The 22,884-nt window shown below is 38.3% G+C and overlaps 1 protein-coding gene across 4 annotated transcripts in view; it reads left to right on the top strand.

Moving 5' to 3' along the window:
* Positions 1–22,884, top strand: part of SORCS1 (sortilin related VPS10 domain containing receptor 1) — a gene marked incomplete at both ends in the record, with an annotated part of 574,332 nt that overhangs the window by 488,096 nt on the left and 63,352 nt on the right. For all 4 annotated transcript variants that reach the window (XM_079705434.1, XM_079705435.1, XM_079705437.1 and 1 more), the window contains one exon: positions 3,927–4,098. In XM_079705434.1, the coding sequence (XP_079561560.1) occupies positions 3,927–4,098 (172 nt within the window). The remainder of the gene's footprint in view (positions 1–3,926; positions 4,099–22,884) is intronic.

The raw sequence follows: 22,884 nt of genomic DNA, 5'->3' as shown, positions 1-22,884 counted from the left end.
AAGAAGAAGTAAAACTGTCACTGTTTTCAGATGACATGATACTATACATAGAGAACCCTAAAGATGCTACCAGAAAACTACTAGAAATAATCAAAGAAATTGATAAAGTTGCAGGATACAAAATTATTGCACAGAAGTCTCTTGCATTTCTATACACTAATGATGAAAAACCTGCAAGAGAAATTAAGGAAACACTCCCATTTACCATTGCACTCAAAAGAATAAAATACCTAAGAATAAACCTACCTAGGGAGACTAAAGACCTGTATGCAGAAAACTATAAGACACTGATGAAAGCAATTAAACATGATACCAACAGATGGAGAGATATACCATGTTCTCGGATTGGAAGAATCAATATTGTGAAAATGACTATACTACCCAAAGCAATCTACAGATTCATTGCAATCCCTATCAAATTACCAATGGCATTTTTTACAGAACCAGAACAAAAAGTCTTAAAATTTGTATGGAGACACAGAAGACCCCGAATAGCCAAAGCAGTCTTGAGGGAAAAAAATAGAGTTGGAAGAATCAGACTCCCTGACTTCAGACTATACTACAAAGCTACAGTAATCAGACAGTATGGTACTGGCAAAAAAACATAAATATAGCTCAATGGAACATGATAGAAAGCGCAGAGGTAAACCCACGCACCTATGGTCAACTGATCTATGTATGACAAAGGAGGCAAGGGTATACAATGGAGAAAAGAGAGTCTCTTCAATAAGTGGTGCTGGGAAAACTGGATAGCTACATGTAAAAGAATGAAATTAAACACTCCCTAACACCATACACAAAAATATACTCAAAATGGATTAGAAACCTAAATGTAAGACCAGGCACTATAAAACTCTTAGAGGAAAACATAGGAAAAACACTCTTTGACATAAATCACAGCAAGATCCTTTTTGATCCACCTCCTAGAGTAATGGAAGTAAAAACAAAAATAAACAAATGGGATCTAATGAAACTTAAAAGCTTTTGCAAAGCAAAGGAAACTGCAAACAAGATGAAAAGACAACCCTCAGAATGGGAGAAAAATATTTGCAAATGAATCAACAGACAAAGGATTAATCTCCCAAATATATAAACAGCTCATGCAGCTCAATATTAAAAAAACAAACAACCCAATCCAAAAATGAGCAGAAGACCTAAATAGACATTTCTCCAAAGAAGACATACAGATGGCCAGGAAGAACATGAATAGCTGCTCAACATCACTAACCATTAGAGAAATGCAAATCAAAACTACAATGAGGTATCACCTCACACCAGTTAGAATGGGCATCATCAGAAAATGTACAAACAACAAATGCTGGAGAGGGTGTGGAGAAAAGGGAAACCTCTTGCACTGTTGGTGGGAATGTAAATTGATACAGCCACTATGGACAACAGTATGGAGGTTCCTTAAAAAACTAAAAATAGAATTACCATATGACCCAGCAATCCCACTACTGGGCATATACCCAGAGAAAACCATAATTCAAAGAGAGACATGCACCCCAATATTCATTGCAGCACTACTTACAATAGCCATGTCATGGAAGCAACCTAAATGCCCATCGAAAGACGAATGGATAAAGAAGATGTGGTACATATATACAGTGGAATATTACTCAGCCATAAAAAGGAACTAAATCAGGTCATTTATAGAGACGTGGATGAATCTAGAGACTGTCATACAGAGTGAAGTAAGTCAGAAAGAGAAAAACAAATATCGTACATTAATGCATATATATGGAACCTAGAAAAATGGTACAGATGAACTGGTTTTCAGGGCAGAAATTGAGACACAGACGTAGAGAGGATACGTATGGACACCAAGGGGGAAAGCAGCAGGGGGGGTGAGTAGTGGTGTGATGAATTGGGAGATTGGGATTGACATATATACACTAATGTATGTAAAATGGATAACTAATAAGAACCTGCTGTATAAAAAAATAAATAAAATAAAATTCAAAAAATAAAATAAAGTGTGGGTAAGTTTTAGGCAGCTGATAAAGCATACAGGAGGACACGGAAGCAGAAAGAACAAAAGAAAGGAAGTACTTTCAAGAGGATGGAAAAGAGAAGTTTGGCAGAATGAGCTAGTTGGGAAGAAAGAGTCCAGAAAAGTAAAACAAAGGCTTCTTTCGCAAGATCAGAGGATTTGTGACTTATCCTAAAGAAAGTGGAATCCATGAAGGTTGTGAACAGGTAGGATAAATAATAATGTTAAATAAAAATTATTGACAGCATTTCATAAGCACTTGCTAATTGTCAGGGGCGTTTTAAGTGTTCTGTGTACATTAATCCATTTCATCCTTACAACTACCCTGTGAGGTGAGCTTAAATTAATAACTGGCCTTGCAGTGATCCATAGTGTTCAAAGCACTTTCCCAGACAGTATTTAATTTTATTTTCTCAACCATTCTTTTAGGTAGTCATTCTTGAGATTTAGGGACAGAGAAAGGACTTTGGCTAGATTTGAAGGGGTTGGAAAATAATAGTCTGCAGGCCTGCACACTACCAGATTTTGTAAATCAAGTTTTATTAGAATCCAGATGCAGTCATTCTTTCGTGCATTGTCCATGTCCACTTCTGTGTTACAACCAAAGAGCTAAGTACTTGTGATAAAAACTATATAACCTACAAAGCTAAAACATGTACTCCCTGGCACTTTATGTAAAAAGTTTTGTCAACTCCTGGTCTAGAAGAATGGAAAGACCTTGGACTGTGATTGCTTCCATTTTGAGCTCTACCAATAACTTCAAGCAGGTAGACTTGAGAAATCAAATATATGAATACATAAAGCTGTTGCTGTGGACTCCACACAAAAAAAGATGATGAATAGATAACACTGAACCTCAGAAGTCTTAAAGGTTAGTTATTTAAAACCCACAGATTCTAATTTACTATGAATCTGATCAATTGTATAGGATAAATTTGTAGGATAATTCTCTTTCTTTTTTTTTTTTCCTATTAAAGCTAAAACAAGAAGAAAAAACAAAACAGTTGGAAGGATTTACTTATCTGTAGACTGAAGTCTCCTTAATGTGAAGTTTCAACTGTTAAGGCAGTATAACTCCTCATGAAATATTGACTAAAAACCATCAAATTTAGCCAACTTTCTGCACTGTACCATTAGTACAGCATCTTGTATGGTATCTAATGTTGAGGCATATAATGCATAAGAATCTATTCTTTCTCTGAACTACACATTCCTTTGCAATATCTATTACTCATTCTAACCCTTAATTATATAGCCTTTGAAGTATCTCCTAGATTATCCATGTGTATCTTTTCAGCTAGATTATAAATTTATTGAGGGCAAGGAAGGACCTTGTCTTCTACTGCTGCTATGCATTTCCCACAGCTCCAAAGTGAATTGATTTGATTCATCAATTAACTAAATAAATAAAAGCAGTAAATTAAAATGTTAATAATAGATACAGTGTGTTCATATGATGATTTGGCTCTCTGTTGGGTACTATCTATGAATAAACTGTAATCTTCAGAGCAACCGGAAAGGTAGTTACTGATAGCCCTCAAGGCAAGCAGAAGGTTCAGCTTCAAAAGTTGGGAGTGGGGCTTCCCTGGTGTTGCAGTGGTTGAGAATCTGCCTGCCAATGCAGAGGACACGGGTTCGAGCCCTGGTCTGGGAAGATCCCACATGCCGCAGAGCACCTGGGCCCATGAGCCACAACTGCTGAGCCTGCGTGTCTGGAGCCTGTGCTCCACAACAAGAGAGGCCACGACAGTGAGAGGCCCGCGCACCACAATGAAGAGTGGCCCCCGCTTGCCGCAACTAGAGAAAGCCCTCTCACAGAAGTGAAGACCCAACACAGCCGAAAATAAATAAATAAAATTTTATAAAAAATGTTAGGAGTGATCCAAATTATCATGAGCTGGATTACAATTTGACCTTCTTTTTTTCCATTTAGGTATAGAAAGGTGGTTTCCAATAACTGCACTGATGGGGTGAGAGAACAGTACACAGCCAAGCCACAGAAGTGCCCAGGGAAGGCCCCGCGGGGGCTCCGTATTGTCACCGCTGATGGAAAGCTGACAGCGGAACAAGGGCACAATGTTACTCTCGTGGTGCAGCTGGAAGAGGTAGGACTGAGGCCCGTCTCCCCTCTACCTTCTAGAGCCAGTGATTTTTCCTAAGGAGTCATGGCTCCCTTTACATGTCTTTTTGTCTTGGTTTTCATATATATATATATTTTTTTAATTTTGTTTAAAATTTCTATTCTACTTTTAGTTCCTTGGTTTATGTTGTTGTTATCATTTCACTTTCTCTGACACATTTTTTCAATTATTTTTTATTTCATTGTAAGTTGTTCTTCTCTCTTACTGAATCTCTCACTTGCTAGGGATTTTCTTTGGATTTAACCTTTCCTTGTTGGCACTTTTAGCAAAATGTTTTCTCAGAATACATCAATGGTATTCCTAGAATAACTTAACACACATACATACTGAACTAACCTAAAAGCTGCTAATGCTGTCTTCTTCTCTTAACCTGAAGTCTTGGCTTTTCTTTCTAAAGGCAACATGCTGGTCATACATACAGCATCAAGGCCAATCTAAACATAATTGAGTATAATTTCTTTGACAATTAATAGGTTTATTTTTAAATAACACCTCAGGGATATTATTATAAGCATCAATTATTATTTGCCAAATTATGATTGTCTGAAATTTATGAGTATTTAGATGTTAGGATAAGATGACATTTATGTTATGTATTTTAGAATGTACATGGGTGTGTTTGTCATCTTGTAAATGAGGAAGATGATCTCTAAAGGATAAACACTTTCATAAAATTATCTCAATTATTAAATCAGGTATGCTACCTTCAACTGTGTTTTCTGAGTACCTAAAATATGGCCAACACTGTGCTAGGCCTTGTGAATACAATGGGATTTTAAAAGTTCATAATGACACCAGGATGAAGATATACAACATTGACTTACCCCATCCTCTTCTGATAGCCCAGTGGTTCTCAGCCTTTAATATGCATAGGAATTACCTGGTGGGCATGTTAAAACAGTTTCCTGGGCTCCATTGCCAAAGATTCTGATGCAGTAGGTTGAGGTAGGACACAGGAGTATGCATTTCTAACAAGGTGGTAGGTTATGCATCATACTTCAAGAAAAAAAAAAAAAAAGAAGGAAACAAGGGCAACATCAAGAGGGATAGACCAGTCTGAGAGGTTCTAGAGTGTGACCTGAAGGGGAAAAGATGAAGCAGTTAGGATTACATTGTCAGGTTTACTCAAAATACTTAGTATTTTAATTCCTGTAGAAAAAACTGAACAAAATGAGTTTGCAACCCTGGCTCTGATGATGCTGTTGCTTTTAGTTCAAGGACCACTTAGAAAACCACTACTCTAACCTAATACTCTTTTCTACTATCCCCTTAATAAGTGCCTTTTAACCATACTCAGTTTTCTAAATACTAATGTTCCCCAAAGTTCTTCAGTTGGAACTAGAAAGAGATGGGCCAATTTAGACCAATTGGAGTTGCTTGCATTTCACAGAAATAAATCTATGGGGACTTCTGCCTGAGGCTATGACAGACTAGCTTGCTGCAAACCAGATATATATGTATTATTTAGAGCAAGAGTGAGAGAGAGAGAGTGGGAAAGAGAGAGGCAGACATACACACAGAAGGAGAAAGAGGATTTAAGAAGCTACAGTTCTTTTCTTGAGAGATGGGGAATTCATTGTGATGAGTCTAACATTTTATGCTGTTTTTCCCCTTAAGAACCTTGCCAATTCATACATCATACTATATAAGAGGTCAGATTTTCAGATTCCCAGTAGAAGGTGGGATGGAAAGTGTTGGCTAAACATCTGTTGGTGGACTTACAAGCCTGGGAAGATAGAGGTTGGACTTCAGGGTTACCAAGTCAGCTGGGACTGATGATGTCAAAACACAGAGAGAAGGGAAGCATAGAGAAGTCATACAATATTCTGTGTCTTTTGTTCCCTTGAGTTATTTGACAATATCTGAGGGATACAGACAAAATAGAAAGTAGTCAGTTAAGAGGATGTGAAGTCAAACATAGGTTTTAGAAGTATTACATTTGGGAGAGATAAAAAATTTGAGGTTAGGGACTATCAAGAGGAAAGCCCTGGTGAACGATACAAGACTAGGTTCTGGAGACCTCTGGAAAACTCTATGCTGGGAGTAAGGACAAAACAGAATTAGACCAGACTCTCTACACCCTGAAATCTCAACTGACATTATTTCAGTCTTTGAAGGGTTAGAGTGATTTTCCCCCATTTTAAATGTCTGTCAGAAGCTATAACAAATCCTCTTTAGGAAAATAACATACATCAGAGGCCTTCCTTGTTTTTTGTGTATAGAATTTGGGGTGTTTAAATAATTACAGATATATCAAGAAACAGGACCAAGAACAGGAAAAAAGCAACAGAGGAAAGAACAGTTGCCTGAGATATGATTAATATGTTTATGAATATGGGATAAGATATAAAATTTAACCCCACAGCAGTCATCAATAGGAGGCAGTAAGCAAATGGAAGTTATAGAAAATAAAGCTATAATTACTGATATTGATCAACATCAGCATGAAGAAATAAATGCCAGTACACATATCAAATGGAATACCATACAACAATGAAAAACAGCAAACTATTGCTACATACAGAAATGTGAATGAATCTCATAGCTAATATTGAGCTAAAGAAATCAGACTGAAAAAAATGCATCTTATGTGAGCCTACTTAATTAATCTACAAAAAATAGGCAAAACTGATTTATGGTGATAGAAATGAGAATAATTATTACCTTTGAAGGGGGAGTGGAAGGGAGGATTTTGGTGGTATTAGCGATTTTAAATTACTTGGTGATTAATAAATGCATTCACTTTGTAAAATTCAAGTTGTGTATTTAATGATATGCATATTTTTATGTGTACTATATTCAACAAAAAGCTTACTTAAAAATCACTTTAGAAATTCAAATAAAACACTTAGTATTTAGGTCATTAAACAATAAGGAAAAAGAAAACTGTTAGGGAGGGATTCATTTTCCAGGACAATCCTATATCCTATGATGAAGGTGAAGGTCCCTTTCCCAGAGACATAAGGAACCTCATTATGATACTCAGAAGGACATCATCTTTTGAAGCAGCAGATGTCAATGCTAGAGCAGGATTCAGAATATAGATTTTTATTTCATTTTGAAGGATACAGTAGAGCAAGATCTGAAACAAGAAATCAGGCCTGGTCAGCTCCAACCTCTGTACACCCTCCAGGGACAGAGGCCAGGCTCTCATCTGTTCAGTGTTGCTTTCCATGTAACCAAGATTATCAGGCATCTCAAACTTGGCTGGGTGATGTGGGAACAGATTGGGGAATCTGGTTCTAAGATGTGTAAATTCATGCCTTCTGGGCACAAAAAGGGGGAAAAAATAATGAGTGAGCTCATTCCACTTGAATGGGCAAAGCTACAGCAGCAGGGATGAGTCTGCTGCCTGCACCTGTCAGAATTGGCCCCTTGATGCTCTTGCCTCCTAGTACAAAGCCCAAGCCCTAAGGACTGTCCCCATGTCAAGAGGCCCTGGAGACCTCACATTTGATTGTGAGATCCTGTGCTAATGAGTCACAAGCTCGTCTTACAGAAACAACCTCAGTTTCTCTATTAATCTCTGGATTATATACGTAGGCATGGCTGAGGTGTGTGATAAACAATGCAGAATACAGGACAACAGAGTGTCTCAGAGAAGCTGAGGAGCACTGAAACTTGACACGCTAATGATTCAGATGTCCTACACTGATTGAGCACTAACTATGGTCCAGTTTATGAGTGTTTCATGCATTGTCTCATTTAGATCCCACCGCAGCCCTATGCGAGTAAGTACTGATATTATCATTATCACTTTATAGATGGCACAGCCGAAGCACAGAAAGGCAGAGTAACTCACCTAAGATCACACAGCTACTAAGTAATGGAGCCAGGAGTCAAATCCAGGATCTGTGTTCTCCTGCCTTTCTACTGCTTCTCTGTGGCGGAAACAACCATTTTCTGGCAAAGAACTTCATGTATTTCCTAAGGCTCTCTAGAGACGCTTGGCAGGAGTAACAAAGATCAAGGGGTAGAAAGAACAGGCAAAATTACCTACGTCCAAGCCAGTCGGCGCTGTGGCTCCTGCTGTATTCTTAGACACTCGTCAACATGTAAATCAAGAGTTTCCTCCTGGATTTTCTGAGAATATTCTTGGTTTGAGATCAGCTTGTTGAAAACCGTTTCAGCAAAGAGAGCGGCCAAATCCTCCTCTTTGCAATTTATTGAATGGCTACAATGTATCTAGTGCTGTTTGATCCACTCTAAAGAATGTTGGAAAACGTAGGATATGAATGCAGTACTCAAGGACTTTAACATCCATGTATACCAAACTTCTCCTGAGTCTTAGGTATGAATTAGGTTATAATATTGCTAAATTAAATTTAAACCCCACACAAACAAAAACTCCTGACATGTGCCACTGGTAATACGTGGTTTCTCTACGTCCTCCTCAAAATTTCTGAGTTCACTTCTCATTTGAATTTGTTGCTCCTAAATTTACTTTATGAATAGAGTATCTGATTTACCCCCATACCTAGTGCCAATTCTTTATAACAATAGGGATATTAATGCCATGCTTCTGATGCCCCTAAAGCAGCAAGTCCTCCAGGTGCCAAAGGGACCAAGAGGTCCCTGCTACATTTTGATATGGCACCGTAGTGTGATTAATGAGATGTGGGCAGAAGACTGTCCAAGCCAGTGTAATATTTTATCATTTGGGCACCAAAGATCATGCTCCTGTGTCTCATGGTTTATTCCTGGTTCAAGTTTCTCCTCTAGACTTGTCTTCTGTCTGCAAGGCTAGGTTGGACTGGGGACTGATGCAACCCCCCCGCCTTTCTTTGTCCCCAGTTACTTACATACAAACCCTTCCGTGTAGGCTCCATCTCCTATGCATATCAACTAAAGCATTAGAGACCTGAGGACTGAACCGTTCCACCAACTAGTTAGATATGTGTTTATATGTTCTTCAACAAATATTTTACTGAGTTCCAATTTTATGTCATGTCCAATTTTATTTTCATTTATGAGTAGACATATTTCAGCTTGTGAACTACATGTTTTGGGTTAACTAGGACCTCTGCTGTATCAAGTTTTAAGTAAAAATCTAAACACACAAAATGGAAAATACTAAATATTTTGTATTCATTCAAAACAAAAAGAAAATTAATTTACTTAATTAAATTATAATAATGATCTATGTTAGATTATTATAGATATCTATATCTATATTACTAATCTATAATAGCAGTCATCTCTTTTTGGCATCTCCCAATAAATGATCAATATTATTAAGATAGGAATCATATCCTGCCTGGGTGCAGCTCTAGCATCTCTGCTTACCATGCCTACAATATTGATAGGAACTCAATAAATGTGTGTGGATTTGGATAGGCTTCCCCAAGGAGTGTAGAGATAAAGTCTAAACTTAAAAGGAAAAAGGCTCTTAAAATTTGAATAACATCCCAAACATGTTAAAGTCTTCATCTGAAATCCAAATCCCTTCCTTTATTCTGTTCTAGTGCATGTCCTAATTCTAACATAAGAATATCAATGAAAACCTTGCTAAAACCAGAGCAAAGAAGAGAACTTCTTATTGACTGAAGATAATCAAAGGCTAAGTACACTGATGCCAACTTGTAACTCCATGTACGATAGGATGTGCATGAGCCAAAATTTTGCAGATTTGACAAATTCAGGAAGTGGAATCCCTTTTTGTAAATAGCATGTGAGCGCACCCCCACATCTAGGTGACACAATGACATCATAACACAAGTCCTTCAAAATCCTACAGCTTGGTTACTCAGAGAACCGCATAATTCTGTTGAAGTTGATGAAAAGCTCCCGTGTCAGGAACCCCATCCCTGCTGCTTTGAGGATTCTCTCCAAATTTACAATAATAAAAGAATCTTCATTAGAAGCAACAAGGCAAAGGAGCCAGTCTTGCTTCCAACCCAGACTCACTCATTATGGCAGATCCAAGAACACACACACATGCACACACACACTCAAACTCACACTATGCATTTATGCATCACTGTTTCCTTAAGGACAAAGAACATTGATCCAGGAACCAACCAAGAAGGGAGAGGAGGAATCCATGAAGTTGTGTTTAAGAAGCCGAACATTTTACATTTTACGACACTTGAATTTTAGGAAGCCAATCGATGGTGTTTTGCAGTGAGACCCCAGCAATGAGAGGTAGCATCTCTGTCTGAAGACTTGCTTAAGATGGATGTCCTCTGGGCCACTAATGAGCACCTAGTGAGGCTGTAGACTTTCAATGTGATAACTCGGCTTTCTAGAGAAATCCAATGCGAGAACCTGAAGGCACAGGATGGATGGCAAAGGGCCTAATCAGTCTTAAGAACTCAACAAAACTGATTTAGAAGGCATTCATTTGAGAGGACTGCTACGCAGAAGTAGTGTCTGCATGTTATGGGAAATAATTAAATCTGTTTTAAATAGCTGTAAGAATAAAGAGATGCAATTTGCTGCATAATTTAAGACTTTTAAATTAAATCTGAGGCAAGGGACTAAAATTAAAAACTTTGATCTGTATGTCATTGTTTTAATACTTCCATTTACATACAAAGACTGGAACTTAATAAGGAAAATTCATGATTATAACTTCTTCTGTGAGACTTAACTCTGAAACGTGAAGGCTGTGTCCTCATTAAATGGATTTCAATGAGCTGTAATTTCACATACATTGAAAGACTTATGGCCACATAAAAGTAACCACAGTGTAATAGCACTTCATAAATACTGCAGGATGCTGCCAGCCATCAGATGATAGAGAAGTTGACTTTTGATAATTTTTTTGTGTCTGTGAGACACTTATCTGTTGAATTGATAAAGGAATCTGGTCTACTTTTTCATCTGCAGAAACAGTTGGCATAAAGAGTTAGCAGGAAGTGTTAAGTCCAGGCAGGTGTCACTTTCCAGCCCAGATCCAACTCAGAAGGTTCAGCTGTTTTCTTCTTCCACACAAAGGAATGGGAGCTGATTTCAGTGAGCCATGGAGATTTAAGAGTCTTTCTCATGCATATATAATTCCTTAATCTGTTCGGCTTTATTCTCTTTGAATCTAGCAAGGTAATTGAGCCCTTCATTTCTTCCCCCTTGTTGCTCCGGATTAAAAAGGAAAGAAGGAAATGAGGCAGGCAGTATAGGTTGTCTTTAAGAGGGCTGATGCCTGAAGTTCAGGTTGTATTCAGGTTAGCAGCTCTCTCTAAGGCTCCACTTTTCTCTCTCCTCAATACTGGTCCACATGCATTGGTGTATTTCTATTCTTTAGGGTTTCAGAGAATAGATGTTTGCAAAGAACTCCAGTCTGCCTCGACAAGCAAAGAGAGATACTTGGCTCATTACTGAGAGATCCAGTACAGTGAATATCCCAAGGGCAGGAGTCATGAAATAGTCTTCAGTTTGGATTTTCAATCTTTCACCCTGTCTGCTTCAGGCCCTCCGACACTGGTGTCCACCACCCCTTGAATCAGGGCTTCACCAAACCACACAGTTCTTGCCCAAGTGTGTAACTTCCTCAGGTTTCTGGCTTTGCACTTTGCCATTCATTATTCCATGGCTCTCTGTCTTACCAGCTCATTCCACTGTGTAACCCACCCTTCACGTGCAATGGGAAGTCTCCATCACGTGACAACAGCACTTGGATAAGTTCTGCATCTTTGCCAAAGAGTGGAGATTATTTCAGCAGCCTGGAGGAATGTTGGAATATGTGTGGATGTCCAATAATGCCAATTACAAGAATAATAAAATTATGAGAATGACAGTTTACCTGGCCTAGAAATGACAACTAGGATCATCACCATCTGCCCATCTTTATAGCTAAAGAAATTGAGGTCCAATTGTAAAATGCATTTCAAGGGACATTCAACCAGGTCTTCTAACTCTCAGGTCACCACCTGCCTTCTTTAGGGCACCTCTTCCACATATAGAGATATGGATTTCTATAGATCTCTGTAAAGTCACTTACATCTCATAACAACTTAATAACTTGGAAAAGTGATGAAGTGACATCCAGGGCAAGAAATCAAATGTCCATTTCATAGACAGGATCTCATGACTCAATTAAGTCCACCAAGTGATGCTAGGTATAAAAATTCTGAAAGCTATTTAAAATGTTGACAGCAGAGCATAAAACAGTGTAATAATTTCAGTATTGCCGTTGTTATTGTGTGTGTGTGTGTGTGTGCACACGTGTGCACGTGCATGCACATTATCATTGGTTAATATGGTATTCACCAGTGTAGCAATGTGATCTCTGGGTGGTACGATTATGAGCAATTTGAATTTTCTTCTTCCAAATTTTATGCATGTTCTACAGTTTTCTCGAAGAATTCATCATGGCTTTTCTCTCTTTGTTCTTCTTTCTTCTAATAAGGTCAACATATTTCTATTACATATTTTACTAGTAGGAGAAGCTCATTGTAGGTTTATTCCTAAAGGAATCTTCCTACTACTCTTTCTTTCAAAATGTAACTTGTTCTTATGACATACCTGAATGTTTACTTTTAGAGTGATTTTTTTTTAAGTCATTCAAAAACATTTATACAATTTACGTCATTGGGCAGCCCCATAGTTTTCCTGCCAAAGGCTGCTGGGGTGATTCCTGAAGCCACCATGTAACGGTAACAGTATAGCAATGCCTTTTACCACCTAAAAAGGGTTTTGAAAGCACAGTGGATCAAGGTTCTGACCTCTCTGTACCACAATGTCTAGATGGAGTAAGGAGGCCTTTGCTTATGGTCATTTGTCTACTTACACAAGCCAAGTGTTCCTCCTGACTTATGGTGTTCTGTTCCATTCTAAGCCAGACAAGTACAGAAGACATAAAAATGAAATTTGGAAATTTGCTGCTCATTTCAACACATGGTGCTACAGCTTATTTGTAAGTGAAGGATTAAACCATTTTGTGATGTTCTAATAGGAAATTCTTGGTCTGAGCATTAGATCCAGAAGTATTTGGATATTTAGTTAGGCAAGTTCCAAGGATCATAGTCCTCAAAGAGGGGTCAAGCCATCTGTGTTTCATCAGAGTGAAGGCAAAATACGCATCCAATAAAATTATTTGGTGGGTCCATAGCCTGGTCTCCCTGGCATCACTGGCCTTGTCAGACCTGAGTTTTCTGGTGAAATCATAAAACCCCATGGACTACCCTCCTTACTGTTGTGAATGTTCTCCCTTCAGGTCAAAACATCCAAGTTTACTGTTGCCTTTGCTCCCAGAGAAGCCCGAGGTCTGCATGTCTGGAGAGATGCATGTGCTATTGAAAAGCATCTCCGAAAAGGCAAGGGGAGGAGGTTGAGTCTATATTTTGCAATTGTGCAGATATCTAGATATCTTGGGATTATGTTCAGAGCTCAGTTTTGAAACTGAATAGAAGCACATAGGGAATGCTTCAAACCAGACAGCCAGGAAACACTCTCTCCCAGCTGATCTGGTGCGGCAGCCTCAGCATTCAGCAATAATAGTACCTCTCGGAAGGGATGCCAGAGAGGATCAAGAGCTAGGAGCAGAACATGGGGCATGTGCAACTGCCTTTTATCATAGACTGGTGTTGTCCTGTGCTACAAGGACTCGGTTGACCACTATGAAATGGCAGTTCCAACAGTGTCAGCAGTGGATTCCTGTTTACAGCCATCTCACTCTTTGTCAAACACTCACATCATCAGAGGTCTTCACAAACGCGCTTTGTAGCTTCCATGGTGTTTTCTAGAGTGTGGAGTATTACACCGGGCTCCTCTCACATCACTATTTAATGAAGAATTTGATCTGTGCTGGAGTTCCTCTAACAGGTTTAGTTACTGAGGCTTACCAAATGCTCTCTGGTTTTACATATCAGTCAATCCATTCTTCAGCATCCATCTGGGAATGAGCACATGGAATACTTTGAGTGTCTTCTGAACAAGAAGTAGTAGTGGAACGTGGAGTTAAGAAGAGCTTGGTTCAAACTAATCTTGGGACTCTAGGCAAATTTTAACAGTCTTTTAGGTCTGAGTCTTTTAGGGATGAAGATTCAATGAGGGAGAGACCTTCAAAATGGTGGAGGAATAAGACATGGAGATCACCTTCCTCCCCACAAATATATCAGAAATACATCTACATGTGGAACAACTCCTACAGAACACATACTGAAAGCTGGCAGAAGACCTCAGACTTCCCAAAAGGCAAGAAACTCCCCATATACCTGGCCGTGTGACTGACAGGGTCTTGGTGCTCACACCAGGTGTCAGGTCTGTGCCTCTGAGGTGGGAGAGCCAAGGTCAGGACATTAGTCCACCAGAGACCTCCTGGCTCCACATAATATCAAACAGTGAAAGCTCTCCCAGAGATCTCTATCTCAACACTAAGACCCAGTTCCACTTAATGACCAGCAAGACACAGTGCTGGACACCCTATGCCAAACAACTAGCAAGACAGGAACACAACCCCATCCATTAGCAGACAGGCTGTCTAAAATCATACTAAGTTCACAGACAACCCAAAACACACCAGCAGATGCGGTCCTGCCCACCAGAAAGACAAGATCCAACCTCATCCACCAGAACACAGGCACTAGTCCCCTCCACCAGAAAGCCTACACAACCCACTGAACCAACCTTAGCCACTGGGGACAGACACCAAAAACAACAGGAACTACAAACCTGCAGCCTGAGAAAAGGAGACCCCAAACACAGAAAGTTAAGCAAAATGAGAAGACAGAGAAACACACAACACATGAAGGAGCAAGGTAAAAACCCACCAGACCAAACAAATGAAGAGGAAATAGGCAGTCTACCTGAAAACGAATTCAGAGTAATGATAGTAAAGATGATCCAAAGGCTTGGAAATAGAAAGGAGAAAATACAAGAAACGTTTAAAAAAGACCTAGAAGAACTAAAGAGCAAACAAACAGTGATGAACAACACAATAAATGAAATTAAAAATTGTCTAGAAGGAATCAATAGCAGAATAACTGAGGCAGAAGAACGGATAAGTGACCTGGAAGATAAAATTGTGCAAATAACTACCACAGAGCAGAATAAAGGGAAAAGAATGAAAAGAACAGAGGACAGTCTCAGAGACCTCTGGGACAACATTAAATGCACCAACATTCGAATTATAGGGGTCCCGGAAGAAGAAGAGAAAAAGAAAGGGAATGAGAAAATAGTTGAAGACATTACAGTTGCAAACTTCCCTAGTATGGGACAGGAAATAGTCAATCAAGTCCAGGAAGCACAGAGAGTCCCATACAGAATAAATCCAAGGAGAAACGCCAAGACACATATTGATCAAACTAGCAAAAATTAAATACAAAGAAAAAATATTAAAAACAGCAAGGGAAAAACAACAAATAACATACAAGGGAATCCCCATAAAGTTAACAGCTGATCTTTCAGCAGACATTCTGCAAGCCAGAACGGAGTGGCAGGATATATTGAAAGTGATGAAAGGGAAAAACCTACAAACAAGATTACTCTACCCAGCAAGGATCTCGTTCAGATTCGATGGAGTAACTAAAACCTTTACAGACAAGGAAAAGCTAAGAGAATTCAGCACCACCAAACCAACTTTACAGAAAATGCTGAAGGAATTTCCTAGGAAGGAAACACAAGAGAAGGAGAAGACCTACAATAAGAAACCCAAAACAATTAAGAAAATGGTAATAGGAACATACATATCAATAACTACCTTAAATGTAAATGGATTAAATGCTGCAACCAAAAGGCATAGACTGGCTGAATGTATACAAAAACAAAACCCATATATATGCTGTCTACAGCAGACCCATTTCAGGCCTAGGGACACATACAGACTGAAAGTGAGGGGATGGAAAAGATACTCTATGGAAATGGAAATCAAAAAAAGCTGCAGTAGCAATTCTCATATGAGAAAAAATAGACTTTAAAATAAAGACTATTACGAGAGACAAAGAAGGACACTAGAGAATGATCAAGGGAACAATCCAAGAAGAAGATTTAACAATTGTAAATATTTATGCATCCAACATAGGAGCACCTCAATACATAAGGCAACTGCTAGAAACCATAAAAGGGGAAATTGACAGTAACACAATCATAGTAGGAGACTTTAACACCCCACTTTCACCAATGGACAGGTCATCCAAAATGAAAATAAATAAGGAAACACAAGCTTTAAATCATACATTAAACAAGATGGACTTAATTGATATTTATACGACATTCCATCCAAAAACAATAGAATACACTTTCTTCTCAAGTGCTCATGGAACATTCTCCAGGATAGATCATATCTCGGGTCACAACTCAAGCCTTGGTAAATTTAAGAAAATTGAAATTGCATCAAGTATCTTTTCCGACCACAATGCTATGAGACTAGATACCAGTTAGAGGAAAAAATCTATAAAAAAAATACAAATGCATGGAGGCTAAACAATACACTACTAAATGACCAAGAGATCACTGAAGAAATCAAAGAGAAAATCAAAAATACCTAGAAACAAATGACAATGAAAACACAATGACCCAAAACCTATGGGATGCAGCAAAAGCAGTTCTAAGAGGGAAGTTTGTAGCAGTACAATCCTACCTCAAGAAACAAGAAACATCTCTAATAAACAACCTAACCTTACACCTAAAGCAATTAGAGAAAGAAGAACAAAAAAACCCCAAAGTTAGCAGAAGGAAAGAAATCATAAAGATCAGATCAGAAATAAATGAAAAAGAAATGAAAGAAATGTTAGCAAAGATCAGTAAAACTAAAAGCGGGTTCTTTGAGAAGATAAACAAGATAGATGAACCATTAGCCAGACTCATCAAGAAAAAAAGGGAGAAGACTCAAGTCAATAGAATTAGAAGTGAAAAAGGAGAAGTAACAACTGACACTGCAGAAATACAAAGGATCATGAGAGATTACTACAAGCAACTATGTGCCAATAAAATGGACAACCTGGAAGAAATGGATGAATTCTAGGTAAAGCACAACCTTCCGAGACTGAACCAGGAAGAAATAGAAAATATAAACAGCCCAATCACAAGCACTGAAATTGAAACTGTGATTAAAAATCTTCCAACAAACAAAAGCCCAGGACCAGATGGCTTCACAGGTGAATTCTATCGAACTTTTAGAGAAGAGCTAACACCTATACTTCTCAAAATCTTCCAAAATATAGCAGAGGGAGGAACACTCCCAAACTCATTCTATGAGGCCACCATCACCCTGATACCAAAACCAGACAAAGATTTCACAAAGAAAGAGAACTACAGACCAATATCAGTGATGAACATAGATGCAAAAATCCTCAACAGAACGCTAGCAAACAGAACCCAACAGTGCATTAAAAGGATCATACATCATGATCAAGTGGGATTTATCCCAGGAATGCAAGGATTCTTCAGTATACGCAAATCAATCAATGTGATACACCATATCAACAAACTGAAGGAGAAAAAACATATGATCATCTCAATAGATGCAGAAAAAGCTTTTGACAAAATTCAACACCCATTTATGATAAAAACCCTCTAGAAAGTAGGCATACAGGGACCTGACCTCAACATAATAAAGGCCATATATGACAAACCCACAGCCAACATCATTCTCAATCATGAAAAACTGAAACCATTTCCTCTAAGATCAGAAACAAGACAAGGTTTTCCACAGTCACCACTATTATTGGAACTTTTGGAAGTTTTAGCCACAGCAGTCGGAGAAGAAAAAGAAATAAAAGGAATCCAAATCAGAAAAGAAGAAGTAAAGCTGTCACTGTTTGCAGAAGGTGACATGATACCATACATACAGAATCCTAAAGATGTTACCAGAAAACTACTAGAGCTAATCAATGAATTTGGTAAAATAGCAGGATACAAAATGAATGCACAGAAATCTCTTGCATCCCTATACATTAATGATGAAAAATCTGAAAGAGAAATTAAGGAAACACCCCCATTTACCATTGCAACAAAAAGAATAAAATACCTAGGAATAAGCCTACCTAAGGAGACAAAAGACCTGTATGCAGAAAACTATGACACTGATGAAAGAAATTAAAGATAATACAAACAGATAGAGAGAGATACCATGTTCTTGGATTAGAAGAATCAACATTGTGAAAATGACTCTACTACCCAAAGCAATCTACAGATTCAGTGCAGTCCCTATCAAACTACCAATGGCATTTTTCACAGAACTAGAACAAAAGATTTTACAATTAGTATGGAAAGACAAAAGACCCCGAATAGCCAAAGCAATCTTGAGAAAGAAAAACAGAGCTGGAGGAATCAGGCTCCCTGACTTCAGACTGTACTACAAAGCTACAGTAATCAAGACAGTATGGTACTGGCACAAAAATAGAAATATAGATCAGTGGAACAGGATAGAAAGCTCAGAGATAAACCCACACAGATATGGTCACCTTATCTTTGATAAATGAGGCAAGAATATACAATGGAGAAAAGACAGCCTCTTCAATAAGTGCTGCTGGGAAAACTAGACAGCTACATGTAAAACTATGAAATTAGAGCACTCCCTAACACCATACACAAAAATAAACTCAAAATGGATTAAAGACCTAAATGTAAGGCCAGGCACTGTAAAACTCTTAGAGGAAAACATAGGCAGGACAGTCTGTGACATAAATCACAGCAAGATCCTTTTTGACCCACCTCCTAGAGAAATGGAAATTAAAAAAAAATAAATGGGACCTAATGTAACTTAAAAGCTTTTGCACAGCAAAGGAAACCATAAACAAGAAGAAAAGACAGCCCTCACAATGGGAGAAAATATTTGCAAATGAAGCAACTGACAAAGGATTAATCTCCAAAATATGCAAGCAACTCATGCAGCTCAATATCAAAAAAACAAACAACCCAATCCAAAAATGGGCAGAAGACCTAAGTAGTCATTTCTCCAAAGAAGATATACAGATTCCCAACAAACACATGAAAGGATGCTCAACATCACTAATCATTAGAGAAATGAAAAACTACAATGAGGTATCACCTCACACTAGTCAGAATGGCCATCATCAAAAAATCTAGAAACAATAAATGCTGGAGAGTGTGTGGAGAAAAGGGAACCCTCTTGCACTGTTGGTGGGAATGTAAATTGATACAGCCACTAGGGAGAACAGTATGGAGATTCCTTATAAAACTAAAAATAGAACTACCATATGACCCAGCAATCCCACTGCTGGGCATATACCCTGAGAAAACCATAATTCAAAAAGAGACATGTACCACAGTGTTCACTGCAGATCTATTTACAATAGCCAGGACATGGAAGCAACCTAAGTGTCCATCTACAGATAAATGGATAAAGAAGATGTGGCACATATATACAATAAAATATTACTCAGCCATAAGAAGAAACAAAATTGTATTATTTGTAGTGAGGTGGATGGACTTAGAGACTGTCATACAGAGTGAAGTAAGTCAGAAAGAGGAAAACAAATACCATATGCTAACACATATATATGGAATCTAAAAAAAAAAAGAGTTCTGAAGAATCTAGGGGCATGACAGGAATAAAGACACAGATGTAGAGAATGGACTTGAGGACACGGGGAGGGGGAAGGGTAAGCTGGGACGAAGTGAGAGAGTGGCATGGACATATATATACACTACCAAATGTAAAATATCTAGTCCGAAGCAGTCACATAACACAGGGAGATCAGATTGGTGCTTTGTGACCACCTAGAGGGGTGGGATAGGGAGGGTGGGAGGGAGACGCAAGAGGGAGGATATATGGGGATATATGTATATGTATAGCTGATTCACTTTGTTATAAAGCAGAAACTAACACACCATTGTAAAGCAATTATACTCCAATAAAGATGTTAAAAAATATAAAAATAAAATGCTATATATAACAACAAAAAAAAAAGATTCAATGAGAAACTATAGAGAGAAATGCTGTTGTTATTTCTGGGGCAGAAAACTTTTGAGAAATGTTCTCTCTCTTTTCCCTTAGTGACCATCAGGGGATGTTCTAGAACAATCTTAGCACAATTCATGTAATAAGTCACATGCCAGAGGTCGGTCTTATTGAATAAGCACAAGGGGGATAGCGCTTCTTTCCATGAACTCCTTTCCACCTGCTGACAAAATCTCTTCTTTGGAGGCCAGAGCAACATTATACCATGGTTATCTCCTTTTCTGTTTCTTCTTGAGACTCAGCTATAAAAAGCCTTGCCAGTCTAAGTCTAAAGTTGCTAACCTGAGTCGCATATCCTGGAATAGGATATGCAAGGCAAAGTTGGATTATTTTTTGTTTTTCTAATTTATTTTATTGAAGTATAGTTGATTTACACTGTTATGTTAATTTCTGATGTACACCAAAATGATTCAGTTATACATGTATATACATTCTTTTTCATATTCTTTTCTATTATGGTTTATCACAGGATGTTAAATATAGTTCCCCGTACTATACAGTAGGACCTTATTGTTTATCCATTCAATATAATAGCTTGCATCTGCTATTCCCAAACTCCCCCAGCCCCCACCCCCTTGGCAACCACAAGTCTGTTCTCTATGTCTGTGAGTCTGTTTCTGTTTCATAGATAAGTTCATCTGTGTCATATTTTAGATTCTACATATAACTGATATATGGTATTTGTCTTTCTCTTTCTGACTTACTTCACTTAGTATGATAATCTCTAGGTCCATCCATGTGGCTGCAAATGGTATTATTTCATTCTTTTTTATGGCTGAGTAGTATTCCACTGTATATATGTACCACATCTTCTTTATCCATTCCTCTGTCGATGGACATTTAAGTTGTTTCCATGCCTTGGCTATTATGAATAGTGCTGCTCTGAACATAGGGGTGCATGTATCTTTTTGAATTATAGCTTTGTCCAGATATATGCCTAGGAGTAGGATTGCTGGATCATATGGCAGCTCTATTTTTAGTTTGTTGAGGAACCTCTATACTGTTTTCCATAGTGGCTGCACCAATTTACCTTCCCAAAATGTGGATTATTTTTATTTCACACTCCCCATCCTGCCCAAGTACCTTTAGCCATAAGAAGAAAGACTGAAATGTCTGATTTTTGTTTCTGTCATTTAATGCTCCTAGTGATATCTTTGTTCAAATACTGTGGTCAAAAAACATTAAAATAACAATAGAAATCCAGGACCAAAGTCGGCTGTATCTCATGATCAATCTAACCAATGTCTGTGTTACCTCCTGGTTATTTCCTATATACTTAATATTTAAATGTTTATAGTAACAGTAGGGATAAGGTATTGTGTTTTGTGATGTTTCTTATGTTATCCCTTACTCCACCGATTCTTTTAAATTTGGTGAAATCTTTACTGCTCCTCCTTTACTCTTCTCTTGTAACCCTGCTGATCTTCCGCTGCCCCTCACTTCACTTCACCCCTGGGGTAATCAGTGTTAACAGGCTGGGTTGTTTTAACCAGCACACTTATGCTCATGCAAACACATACAGACTTAAAGTACTTGTGTTATTTTATTCATTTAAAACTAGGTTATACTATAGGTGTTTCACTTCAATGTAGTTTTTGCTGCATAAACTGTAAGGCACCTTCCAGGACTGAATTTCAGTAAAACCTGAGTCAGGCCCACCCTCGAGCTTTGCAAGGACCAGCCTCTGACAAACGAGTCCAGTTTCTATCTGCAGTGGGTCCCTAATGCCTTCAGGTGGGTCTTGGAGTCTCATTTCTGGACTGAGGCTGTCAGTGTTGAGTTACTGTAGCATTTGTTTTCCCATTTTTCTCTGAAGCCCTGTTACAGGACCTGATAGGTTCACACACCTTTCATTTCTCAGGTTAATCTTGGCTTCATTGTGGCCATTTGATATATTTGTTTTTCTATTACAGAAGCCAGTGCTGCCCTTGGAGAATCCCTGTGTAGATTTCACGTGGCTTTTGTGCCTTTCTTGGGCACTTCTTTTGAGCTAGTACTCTCGGTTCTGTGTCTATATTAGGGCATGTGGCTAAATGGCATTAGGTCTAAAGAATTTTATGTGACAGTCTAGATATTTCCCAGCGTAGTATGTGTTTCGGGAATGACTTGTCATTAGATTGAAGTACCTCTTGATACACAAGATTTTACTGATTACTGATTATGAATGCCTATCATTTCCCATATTCTCTAACTTATTTATGGCTTGAACATGACACTGCTTCACCAGGGGGAAGACATTAGGGTAGTGTATGGAGTTCACAACAGCCCATCTTTCCACTTATAAGCAAAAATATTGTCAGAGGGGGAAACGGTCAAAGCCAGGAATAGAGTCTAAACAAGAAAAGAAAGTGAGTCTTGCCTTTGTTATCACCTTTCTCTCACTCTAAAAGGCACTGCAAGTAAATTCCAATGAAAGGAACTCAACAAGGACTGAGCTGCAAGGATAAAGCTAAACCACAAATCATCTTAGACCTGTTTTTAAGCCTCTCACCAGCTATGGGACTTTTGGCATCTTGTTTAACCTGTTTGTGCTCCAGTTCTCCTGGTATAGCAAATAGAAATAACATCTTCCCTTGGTGTCTCCCAAAGGTCCTAACAGCCAAATGAGATAATATATAAGAAAGCACTTTAATGAACAAGCATGGGAGACATGTACAATATTCAAAATTTATTTTTTCTTTTTTAAAATCTCAAAATGTATTGAACAGAAAAGAATCATCTGCAAGCACTCTGTTAGGTACTGAAGATGCAGGCCTTAAGGGTACATCTCAGCCCTGTACACAGACTACCTTCATATCATCCAGCAACTCATTTTTCTAGATAACTGACCTTGACCGAGTGTATCGTGGAACTTTTGTGATTGTGCACCAGCTGCTAACAGTGAGTTT

Source organism: Hyperoodon ampullatus (assembly GCF_949752795.1).
Source record: "Hyperoodon ampullatus genome assembly, chromosome: 1".
Taxonomy (NCBI): Eukaryota; Metazoa; Chordata; class Mammalia; order Artiodactyla; family Ziphiidae; genus Hyperoodon; species Hyperoodon ampullatus.
This window is presented reverse-complemented; position numbering and strand designations above follow the sequence as displayed.